The sequence below is a fragment of the Hydra viridissima genome, unplaced genomic scaffold (genome assembly GCF_058129835.1).
Source record: "Hydra viridissima isolate aposymbiotic clone 2 unplaced genomic scaffold, HvirCarnegie_v1 scaffold_3, whole genome shotgun sequence".
Classification (NCBI taxonomy): Eukaryota; Metazoa; Cnidaria; class Hydrozoa; order Anthoathecata; family Hydridae; genus Hydra; species Hydra viridissima.
In genome coordinates this window covers 3,405,568-3,418,062 of record NW_028324302.1, presented here as the reverse complement: position 1 = coordinate 3,418,062, position 12,495 = coordinate 3,405,568, and the positions used below count along the sequence as shown (strand labels likewise).

At 26.6% G+C, this 12,495-nt stretch overlaps 2 protein-coding genes across 3 annotated transcripts; one reads left to right on the top strand and one right to left on the bottom strand.

Moving 5' to 3' along the window:
* The first annotated feature begins 948 nt into the window (after nucleotides 1-948).
* Nucleotides 949-3,661, top strand: LOC149890620 (uncharacterized). Its single transcript, XM_090081528.1, has one exon. It carries the CDS (start codon nucleotides 1,092-1,094, stop codon nucleotides 3,591-3,593), a length of 2,502 nt encoding a protein of 833 aa, XP_089937654.1. The 5' UTR covers nucleotides 949-1,091; the 3' UTR covers nucleotides 3,594-3,661.
* A 394-nt stretch (nucleotides 3,662-4,055) lies between these two features.
* LOC145180774 (cytosolic purine 5'-nucleotidase-like) lies at nucleotides 4,056-12,495 on the bottom strand. Of its 2 annotated transcripts, XM_090081529.1 has the most exons (25): nucleotides 12,329-12,495; nucleotides 11,637-11,729; nucleotides 11,472-11,545; nucleotides 11,299-11,375; nucleotides 11,171-11,211; nucleotides 10,662-10,701; nucleotides 10,138-10,193; nucleotides 9,901-9,940; nucleotides 9,206-9,315; nucleotides 9,005-9,098; nucleotides 8,519-8,572; nucleotides 8,348-8,373; nucleotides 8,179-8,239; nucleotides 7,894-7,935; nucleotides 7,027-7,108; nucleotides 6,921-6,946; nucleotides 6,774-6,840; nucleotides 6,649-6,692; nucleotides 6,509-6,576; nucleotides 6,263-6,321; nucleotides 6,136-6,187; nucleotides 5,143-5,203; nucleotides 4,918-4,975; nucleotides 4,586-4,704; nucleotides 4,056-4,445 (listed from the first exon to the last, which is right to left on the bottom strand). In XM_090081529.1, the coding sequence occupies exons 1-25, from the start codon at nucleotides 12,439-12,441 to the stop codon at nucleotides 4,269-4,271; spliced, it is 1,734 nt and encodes a 577-aa protein (XP_089937655.1). In that variant the 5' UTR covers nucleotides 12,442-12,495; the 3' UTR covers nucleotides 4,056-4,268. The 2 variants fall into 2 exon arrangements, with proteins under 2 accessions (XP_089937655.1, XP_089937657.1); XM_090081531.1 differs by lacking the exon at nucleotides 11,637-11,729.

The window sequence follows — 12,495 nt, the reverse complement described above, 5'->3', positions numbered from 1 at the left end:
TACGAAAAGTAAAATGATTAATCTTTCATAAAATATCTGCTAGAATTTTCAATATCAGTTTATCTGGCTGTAGGAGCGGTTTCAATTAATTATTTGTAATTATTTTAGCTTAAAGTTATTTTATTTGCGTTCTAGTATCCTTTAAAATAATATATAACTATTTTTCTTTGTTTTTTTTTTGTTTTTTTTTGGTTTTGTGATGAATAAGTTGGTCTAAAATAACTTTAAAAAAACTAAGTTTTTGCTAATATTCGAGTATTCAGCTTAATTTTTAAGTCTAAGTTAAAACCTGCTAAATCCCGTCCTCTTCTTCCTTTCAGTCCGTCTTAATATTGTTTCAAAAATTATTACGGTAACTAATTTGCAAAAACAATATAACAATTTAAATGTATAATACAGTATTTGTATAAAATTAGCCTTATCATAATGAATAATAAAGAATTATATGATTGGTATCTATGCTTGAGTGATAAATCTTTGAAAATGGTTTGCTCGAATTTCAGAAGCCGATTCTCCAATTTGTTTTCAGTAACTGAAAATAATTTGAGCTTGTACAACAAAATTAAAATTGTTGTAGATAAATTTAAATCGTTAAAAAAAAACAATAAAAGAAGATATATATATATATAAGCTGATGCTCTTTAAACCGCCTATTTCGGAAACTAGTTGTGAATTATGTATATCAAGTGAAAAAAATAAAACGAAGGGTAAAAAAAGAAAGTTGAACCAACAAACCTCGAAAAACTGTTTTAAAAAATTGAAACTTGCTTCATCTGGTTGTATAAATAAGTTCAAATCTGCTAATGTTCGTATTAGTAATATGAAAAAAAAATTTACATCTAACGACCCTAGAAGGACATATAAACTATTACATGCAAGTAATAAAGCAAAGATTCGTCAATTAAAAAAAGAAACAAAATAAGGAAATAAAAGAATTAAAAGATTTTTATAATAAAGTCATTAAAAATCTTAATAAAAGAGTTAAATTTTTGTTAGTTAAGCTTGAAAAAAGTGACAATAAAGTTGCACTCCTTCATGAGAAAAAAAGAATTACATGCAAAAAATTGTATTATGTAAACAAGAAGTTTAGCATGGTAGTAAATAAACATGAAAATTTGTCTTCTAACAGTTTAAATAATCCTGAAAAGGATACAGACTTTCCTGACACTAGAGTATTAAGCAAAGAAAATAAAGATTTTAATTTAAGTTCTCTTTTCCATGATCGCAGAATAATAACATTTCAAAACGGAAGGTATTCTAATGATATAAGAGAAGTTATTATGGAGTTAGTTTCTTTGAATGTCAGCATGAACAAAGTTAATGAAGTTATCACAATTGTTTTAAAAAAACTAGCAAAGATAGATATAGAGAAGCTTCCCTCAATTGGTACAAAATCTCGATTTATGACTGAGGCTTTAGCACTTGCTCAACTTCAAGTTGCAGAAGAAATGATAAACACTGTAGAAATTAATTCGGGCAATTGTCTTCACAGTGACGGTACCACTAAACATCATAGACATTTTCAAAATTTCCAAGTTACTACCACAAATGGAAGTACTTTATCTTTTGGATTATGTGAAATGGCTGGCAGTGATGCAGATTGTACTATTAATGCGTTAACCAAAACAGATGATATATGTGACATTTTAGAAAGTAGCAGCAAGGAAAACGATTTTTCTAACCTTGTATGTTCTTTTAAAACTACCATGTCTGATCTTGGGCCAGTTAATCCACTGTTTAACTTAAAGCTTAAAGATATGAGGAAAAAGTTACTGCCTAAAGTTATAAAGAACTGGGAAGGTTTAAAAAAAGGCGAGCAAGCAGATTTCATTGAAATGTCTAATTTTTTTTGTAAATTGCATTTATTATCTAACTTTGCAACAGAAACTGATAAAACAATTAACTCATTCGAAAAGTTAGTTTTAAGTACTAGTTATGAAAATATTTTTGCATTCAATACTGCTGAATCAGGTGCCACTAGATTAATAAGAACTGCATGTAAAGCTTTTCATGTAAGGGGAAGTGATGAAGCTGGAGTTGCTGGGTATTTTAATGCATTTCTTGCTGGTAAAGGACAAAGTAAGTGTATGCTTGCACCCTTTGTTGGTAACAGATTTAATATATTATATTATAATGCTGCAGCTTTGTATTTTCATTCAAAAGATATTTTAGAGTTTCTTCAAAATTGGCCAAATCAAAATAATCTTTTACTTGCAGTTAAAGAAGATATTAGCAACAAATTATATTTAGCAGAAGTGCGGGCTCTTGGAATAATTGATAAAATAATTACAGGTCCACTTTGGCGGATAATTGAATCACAAAAGAGTATTCTTGATATGAATCCATTTTTGTTAACCCTAAAAATGAAACTTTCAGATTTGTGTAAAAATGCATCATCGATTATGATCTTGAAAACACCTATATTCAGTCCAAGTGATGTTAATATTCATAAAGATATTTTGTATGATAAATTATTTGAAGAGACTAATGACACTGATTTAAATATTTTAACACAGCAGACATTAGAAGTAATTTGTCATTCTTTGTTAGTTGTTCTGGAAAGACAATCTGCTGATCAACTTCCTGGAGGTAAATATTGGCATCCTTCTGATAATATAAGTAAGGCTGCAGAGAATGTTCCAACAACAAACAAAGCATCAGAAAGTGACTTTGCGGTGTTGGATCTTTTAATTCGTACAAAGCCAAATGCCAAAATACAAACTATACAAGCTTATACTATGTGGTATAAAAACAAAACACTAGACTGGTTGGATAAAAAGACTTTAGATGAGCGTGACTCATTGCTAAAAAAAGCTTCAACAAACTTTAATAAAATGAAAGATAAATACAAACAACGTCATTTAGAATTAAAGTTTGAAATAAGTGAAAGGTTGTCTGAAAAGCATAAAGCTAAAAAAACAGCTGAAGACAAAGCCTTCTTAAAAAAAGCTAAATCGGTTAATGAGTTGTTAAAATTGAAGACAAAGGTGTGGTTGACCTCAAAAGAAGCAGATGATGAATATGTTTTGTTAGTTGACACATTTAAAAGCAAAAAAATATTAAGAGCACAGTTGGATTTTTATAGGTATGTTATGGAAGTTAAATGTGAACCTAAATATTTTTACAAAACTAAAATGCATGGTAGTAAGCGAAAAGACTTAACAAACTATGAGTTGTTCAGTAATTTACAATCAGTTATTAGAACAAGGACTTTTCCAGAGCCCATTGAGAGAAGAGTTATTCTTATTGAAAGAAAAGAACGAGATATTTTGATTGCAAAAGAGAAAGAAGAGTTAAGTGAAAAATTAAAGAATGCAAGACTGTCTCAATTAGCAAATCAACAAAAAACAAACATCTTGGCTGTCATTCTAAATGATGTTAATTATCTTGTTGGGAAATTTATTCAACATAAAATAATGAAAATCGACACTAAAAAATACTTTTGGTGTACAGGTGAAGTTCTTCGAGTAAACAAGTCAACTCCTAACTTAAAAAAAACTTTGTTTGATGTGGTCTATGAGACTGAGGAAAATCAAGTATGGGCTTTTCCATTGCTTGTTGACCTTGAAAAAGGAAAGGTTATACTTTTGTAAAAAGCCTATTTTACAATTTATTTGAAATAATTACTAGTTATATATATTATTAGTAATATTTTATTAGAAATGTGTAATGTGTCTATGACTATATTAATGTATATATATTTTTCTGCTATATATATTTTTTCTGTATATATATTTTTTCTAAAGATTAGTTGTGAACTGAAAGTTGTTCTATTTGTATATTGTTTAATGATAACAGATAGATTATTGCCTAAAGTCGTTGCGTAAAATTTTTACGCTAAAAAAAAATGTTAAAAAAAACTAAATAAAAAAACGCGTTTTTTTGTCTAAAAAAATGTCAAATTAGGTAGTATAAAAATGCAAATTTCTTGACAACCAGAAGTGCTACAAAGTTGGTTAAACCCATTTTAAAACAAGATTAACATTTTGAATGCAATAAAATTAAAATTAACATTTTAGCTTAATTGTATTACGAGATCATAAAATGGACTGAAGTGCCTACTTTAACTTTTTTTAAAATTAGTAAAACAAAAATACAGGACAGCAAATTTTATGAAAAATTTTATACAAAAAAAACTCTTTTTGTTAGAATGCAATAATATAATAAATAATAAATTTATAAACGCTAGCAAAGAATTTCCTAATCAGTTAAAAAATTTTCGGAAAGTAAATTGCAAATATTTTAACTGTTTTCGCTGAACCCGTTCGCTAAGTTGTATGAATAAGAGAACATTCGCCACATTCTTCCTCGTCGCATTCATGCTCCTCTGTAAGAGTTCGATGACTTTGACTCGCACCGTCTCTAATAGTGCTTCTGCGGGCGTTTTCTAATGGACCATAATTGGTAATTGGCTGCTCGTGCTCAACTGTCGATTCGTGAGGCATCTGCAACGATGTTTTGTAATTAGTTTTTTTGTTTTAAGGAATACCCATAAAAAAAAATTAACAATTGCAATAGAATTCTCACAAGAACAAGTCCTAATGCCTAAATAATCACATTAAAAATCCAAAGACGTCACACTTACCAGCTGCGAAGGAGCTCGAAAAAGATAGCTGAACGGATAGTAAAGTAAGTTTACACATGATGTTGCGTACAGGTCTGCATATCTCATGCTTTGACTCGCAAAGAAGGTCTGTCGAGACCCTGAATAACAAATACCGTTTGCAAATAGCATTTGATAATTTTTAACATTTAGATAGTGGTCAAGAATCATAATTGCCAAACTTTATTTATTTATTTTTTTAAAGAAAAAAAAAAGGAATTAAATTGAAAATGTGAAGTTGAAATACTCATTTAAATGTATGAAATATTTTGATGGAGTTCAAAAAGAATACGCTAAAAGGAGAAAAAAAATACCACTTCTGAAAAGACTTCCAAGTTGTCCGTAACACATTTCCATGCTGTGGACAACGCCCTGTTGTCGAAACATCAAAATTAAGAAAACAGATTATTAATAACTCTACTAAATACCTCGAATTTTTATTTGGAAGTTTTTTAATTTCCTGTAATTATAAAAAATTTATTTGTTATAAATATAAAAAATTATTTAATACTCTTGTAACTAATTGTTACAATTTAAACCTTTATATCACTGCGTAGTTGCGTAATGTCTATCTTGTCCACATTAGTAGAATCCAAATCCCTAAAATAGAAAATAGAAAAATATAACAGCACCAAAAGATTGTAAGCACCAAGAAGAGTACACCTTCCGCGTTGATTGATGTCAAAATGTTGAAATGCTCTTTTAGATCGCAATTTTTAAGATAAAACAAATAGTTGCAGGTCAGCAGGACTGACCTGCAACTGTCTTGTTTATAAGTAGTAGTAGTAGTTAACAGTAAAAAAATATTAGTCAGCAGTTATACTTAATTAGTGTTGAATAAATATACGCCGAATTTGATTATTGCACTAACTTTTCAGAAATGCGCTTTGATGTATTTTTAATCAGAAAAAAATGCGATACTAAAAAGTTGGTTACACTAAAAAAAAAAATAGTGCGGAAATAAATTTCTACAACTTGCAACTCGTGTATTCAATAGAAAATGCTGTCCATAGTTTAGCATAGACATAAAAATATAATCAAGCTAAAGGTTTTTTGGGCAATCACTTCTTAAATGTTAAGCAAATTTTAAAAAGCATCGACTTTTTCTGTGCTGTACATGAAAATTAAAAAAATTTATAAAACATACTTCTTATGGATATACTATTAGATGCATTTATTATGTTACAAAGTTTGACAACCTTTAAATGTTTACTATATACAAGATCTAATTTTTTCATATCTACAAATAACACGGACCAACCCCCAGTTGGGTAATGTGGGGTAGTAGTCTAACTGGATTGCATTTTTAGATATAGATTTTTTTATGAAACATTGTTCAAAATTTTTTTCATAAGTAATAGAATATCACTTGTGGAAAAAATCTTGCTCTAGTTTGTTCCCTTCTGAGACGAATTTTCAGTAAAATTAAAGTAGAAACTTTTGGGATCTTTTTCTTCAGATTAAATATACAACGAAGTACATTCCTGAAAAATTTGTCAAACTTTTTTTTAAGTTCAATTTCAAAATCATACTTGTAAGTTTCAGCTAGTTGAATTTCTAAATGACGTAATCTCTCAAACATATCTAAAAAAAGTTATTAAATAGAACAACTGCACAAGCAAATTAAAATAGTACAATACTTAACTTCCTCTCACAAACCTTGTTTCGTAGTCCAAACATCAAGCTCTTGAGCCAGCTCAGGTACAACCAAGTAAGTCCTAAAAGTTAAATGTCACAAAGAATTAACAATAATTAACAATTGGTTGAAGTAACATTAAAAACCTTTGTAATAGTTTATAGTATTTATATAGTTTGTAATAATTACAATCACATTAATAGGGTAGAATTCAATAATTTAAACCTTTTTTAAAATAATATTAAAAATGTAAATAATGAGCTGGATACCTCCATCCTTGCTGCTTTTTTGATTTTAGTATATCTCCAAAGATGTGATCACCAATAAAAAGAATATCCTGCAACACAATATATTTCATGTCAGAAAGTAAAGGTGTTTAGTTCACTTTTCAGTGAAATATTATAGTTACCTTCCCTTCAGCTCCAATCAATTCTGAAAAAACTTCTGAATTTCCTAAATTTTAAAGCAAATATAAAGAATAGATTTCTAATATCATAAAACATCAAAATCTAATTAAACAAAATTTCTTCTTACCCCCTGAGTATATGATGCCATGCTCATGTTTACCCATATAACGGCCAATCCGAAGTTGTCCTGTTTTCTAAAATTATAGATTAATTTTTCACACCACTATTCATGTAAATGATAAAAAAAATCAAAATTTAAAAGTTGGTTCCTTACCTCATCAACTTGTCGAAGTGCAGTTCCTAAATAAAATAATACTTCAGTTACACACATGAAGCAAAAGTAGTTTTCATCATGCAAAAAAGAAATTTAACAATCTTACCTTCACCAAAAAATAGAGGCTTTTTTGCATCCACCAAGATAAGGTCAAAGAGATCTTTCCATTGAGGGGGTGGAACACCTTCCTGTAAACCACAGTTTCTTAAAATGTATATATATGTATATATATATGCATACATACATTGACAATTTATAAAATGTCAATGTAAAAAAGTAATTTTACATGAAAAGGTGAGATTACTGGACCTCAAAATTCTAAGAGAAGTCATTGAAAAGAAAATGACTTTTTTCTTACAAAAATATACCTTGCTAAACAAAAATATACCTAGCAAAAACACATTGAAAACAGAATGAACTAAATATACACATGTTAAGTATAAGTATAAATATATTTTGTAAACAAGTTGATAAAGTAAAATATATAAGAAAATATACTTTATAAGGCAAGAGGTAAATGACATTACAGAGTCTGGAGTTGCCCTAATGGCAGAATAAAATAAACTCTATTGTTTTCTTAGATGTACTGTTTTGGAATTCTAATGGAATCATGGATTAAAATGAATCGAGTAAGTTCTAATGGAGCACATGATATGTTAAATTAGAAATTTATTTTTTTATAAAACAATATAAATTTATTTTATTATAAAACAATATAAATTTGCAATATAATTATAAACAATACAAATTTGCAATATAACTATAATGTAAATTTAGACACCATAAAATTAAACACCATAATAAACACATAAGTCAATTTCTTGATTTTGTTGTAAGTTTTGAGTTGTTGTTGAAACCTTTTAAAAGTAATTGACAAAAATAAGAATTTGTTTTTTAATTGGGTTCAACATGGAGGGTTCCCCCACTATTATAATGACAGTAAGAAGTATATATAAACAAAAAAATTTAACACCTCTGGACTTTCATTGCAATCGCAGAGAAACTTCATCACTTCCTGTAACAAAAAAAATTCTTTAATTGAAAAACAAACCAAAACAAAGTAAAATTTCTCTACTTAATATAACTACACCTTGTTATATTTAATTTAACAAAAGGAAATGCCTCTTCAACTAACTTTGTTTTTTTAACCTCAATTTTTTCTTTAAATAAATGTATTATACAACAAATATTATATAAGTAGAAACTTTATAAAAGTATTGTACAAAACACTACATGATAAAAAAACATTTATAGACACCTTTGTATATTTATATTCACTGTTGGTTAGTAAAAATGTTTTTTTCCCTGCCTTTCTCATTCTAAATGAGAAAAAGTTAAAAAAACTATTAAAACAAAATTAAAAGGTGCCAAAATTAGCACAAAATTATAAAATTTAAGAAAAAAAACATTTAAAATAACCTTCCAACCTGTAAAGTAGCTGTGGAATTCGTGGCTGCAACAAAAATATATGAATGAGAAATATTTTGTTATGACTTATAATTCAGTTTGAAAATATCAAGAATATTTACTAAAATAGAGTAAAAAAAAAAATTTGAGAATTTTAAAGAATAAAAAAATTTAAAACATATTCAGTTTACGTCTTTTGCAATGTATTTCTCTGGGTCAGCAATAGTAATTGACTTTAACTTGCCCTAAAATTAATTTTTCCCATGAAAAAGAATTTGAAAAGAGAAAGAATAAAAAAAATTTTAAGAACTTAGAACAATTATTGGTTTTTGTTAAAAAAAAATAGTTATGGAAGGTTTGTTTATCAACAGCATAGATTATTACTTAAAAGTTAGTTAAATTAGTTACCATAAGTTAGTTAAATGTAACTTTTTATTATTTTAAAAAAATCTTATGTATTAAAATTATGTAGATTTACATGGTTGTTAGATAGCATGTTGGAAAGATTCCTTAGAAAGAAAAGGCATCAAAGTTATTGCTTAATTCTAAAGATCATTAGAGAAATTTAGACAGGAAGTTTTGTTTCCCATTGGTCTTTATTTTTGTAGAAAAAAGAAGTTATAGACAATAAAACATCTCAAAATGTAAAATTTTTACTGAATAAGTAATCTACTTACATAAGTATGAACCCAATCCATGGCATGACGAATATCTCTCCCCATGCTTTTATAAGATATAAAAACATTGTTGTTCACAACACCCTTATCCTCTCTAAATAAAAAAAATCAAATACTAATCATCTTTAAAATAAAAATTACAATACCTTCAAGAGCTTACAGAACACACAAACTTAAAACGGTTAAACATTTTTATAAAACCTTTTGAATTCAGGAAGCGTTTTCTCGAACAAGTGCACAATACATGCAAGCAAGTAGATTTCAGGTAAGTTAAACAGAGTGTTGTTGATTGTAAACCTCTCTTTATCAAACTAAAAATAAAATCACCAAGATATCTGAATCCAAACAGATTGTAATATTAAAGAGACCCCTTTTTTTAAATTATTCTCTGAATCCTTCTCGAAACTGAAAGATAATTGTAAACTAGAAGTAATACAAGTTTACTATTTAAAACTAGAGATGTATAATGGCTAAATTTAGTTGACAAAAAAAACATCAAAAGTAAAACAAAAATCACATTTAATATTTTTAAATATATTTAATATATTTAAATATACCTAATATATTTAAATAAGTTTAAACAATATTTAAAAATTTATCTAAATATATTTAATATATCTAATATATTTAAATATATTTAATACATTTAAATATATTCAAATATATTTAAATATATTTAATATATTTAAAAATTATAAAAATCAGATTTAATACATACACTTGGTTTAATCACAATTCATGGTTTAACCAAAAGTACAACTTTTTGTGAAAACCTGTTTTTAAGCTTTAAATCTTTAAGATACCTAGATTACCTGACAACACCAATAATTAAAGAATATTGACTAAATATGAATTACAAGGGAAAGAACTGAAGGAAAAAGTATAGAAGAACTTACCTGCACAAACTTATTTGGGTAAGTATTTCTCAATTCTGGTCTAAAAAAATAAAACAAAAACTTATAAACTACTGTTATTAGAACTCCCTTATTTATACCAGTTAATCAGATATTTCTTTTGAATTTTAAATAGGAAAATAAAATATTCTTGTATTTAAACATTTTAAATTTAACTAGCTTTTTACACCAATTCAAAACTTTAAAACTAGAATGAACAACTAACATAAAAACACTTGCCCTACTACAAATTCAAACCCATGAACACATGTTAATATATTTCCATAGGTATCAACCTAAAAATGTTATAACTCAAATTTAGTGCTAGTTGTAATTATGCAACAAGATATGCAAACTTTTATATTTGATCATATATTTTGAGATAACATCTTTATAATTCTAGTTATTTTGAGATATCTTTATAACACTTTATTACTTTGAGATATTTTTATAACACTTTATTACTTAAAAAAAAAAAAGAAAATGTTTTTTTTAGGGCTACAGATTTTAAGGTAAACCTTCTTAAATAAAAATTACAAAATGCAGGATTTTGTAATAATAAAACCTCTTAAAAGTTTATAAGTAACTTCATGTTTTTTTATTTGTTTACTTATATGAAGAGACTTAAGCATAAACTATTATAATCTTTTGTTAACACAAATACACTAGCATTTGTTCCATAATTCCTTTATAAGCCACCTATTATTAAAAAGATAAACATGTTTATATTTTTAGAAAAAAAGATTATCAAATAAATTTTATACCTTTAACAGGTTCCCATAAACATTGTCAAACAGAAGCCCTCTACATTAAAATAACTTTTATATAAAAAAATTTCTACAATTTGTGAAGAAATTATTATACTTTTTATCTGCTATTTGCTATTACAGAATAAATTACCTGAAGCATTTATTATTACTGAATAAATTAACTGAAGCATTAAATTGGATTAAATGCTTTGATTTATTTTTAAAGGGATTGTTTAAACAGACTTAACTGTATATTTGTTAATCAAAGGTTGTTTGTATAACAATGGAATTTTTGGAAACTTTACGATTTATTACAGATATCTTTAAAAATGATTACATAATATAAAAGATTATATAATATAAGTCATAACAATTCTTTATGGAGAGGGTCTCCTAAATGAATTGTTACGTTAACAGTTTTAGAACAAATAATAATAAATGCTTTGAAAAACCAACAGTTAAATTCTTTTCTCAGTTCATTCATTAATAAAACTTAATGGAAAACAAACAAAATGTGGATTTACCTTACAGGAAATGAAGGATCATATTTGTAGTTTCTTAATTCCTTTAACAAAAGGTAAATATATAAATAGAGAGAAAAAAATAACATTAGTAAACAGTATCTAAGAAAACTATAAAGCAAAAAATATACAGTGGGATATCCTTCATGAATTAAACGATCCACAACCAAATCAAATGACATACTTTCATATGCAGGTGATTTATATACTAGATAAAAGTAATAGAATGAATATATTCAAAATAAGAAAAATTCAGAAATAACATACCCAAAACAACTTAGAACTGTTAGAATTATAATTTTACCAGCTAATGTATAATCCATATCAAAGCCAAAAAATCGAATATTTTCCATACTTAAACTTCGATTAACAAAAACCCTGAATAAAAGAACATGTCACTACTTTTATTATCAGATTTGATTTTTTTTTTTTTTTTAATTTCATTACATACATAAATTATATAGATTACCTCTGTGGAGAACTCCTCTTATATAAACTAAAATCAGTCCCAAGAGAAGATTCACTATAAATATCCATGTTCTCCAATCCAATTTTCAAGTAGCTATACATATTCATGCACAAAAATTAGAAAGAAGATTTCTACTTTTTATCTTAAAAGATTATCTGAAAAGCTTATATGATAAATCTTTCTTTTAAAAATATAACCTCCCTTTTTATGGAGCTTTTAAGAGTCAATAACACTTTTAAATTTAAACACTCTTCACAACTAAAACATTAGACAGCATAAACTTATCAAAGTCAAAGTTTAAAATGCCAAAGACATTTTAATGTTACAATCAAAACAATCAAGAACTTTGTAAACAAATGTTTTAGCGATTTACTAAATGTAAAAACTACACACCTCCGAACATACCATATTTAATTAGGGAGTGAACTTTTTTTTTACACCTAAATTTTGTTGAATTGTAACTTTCTTATAGCTACTGTTATTATCATATCATTTTATTATTCACTTTACCATATTTAACCATTATTATTTTTACCATTTCAATTAAGGAGAGTGATCTTTCTTTTCTTTTCTTTTTTTTTACACCTTAAACATATACTGTTGAATTGTAACTTTCAAATAACATTTAATGCCATATCAGTTTTTGTTATCTTGTATAGTAAAATTATATATACACGAATTTCATATCATACCTTTCTGATAATTGCCTTTTGTCAGTCCCATAATCAACATTATCATGACTAGATATTCTTTTCTCTGTGTAACTATCATAAATCTCTATACTTGAAATCTTTTCATTTATCATTTTATTTTTTTTTTCTTCAGGTTGTAATGCTACAACATGCAATATATGTTTAAA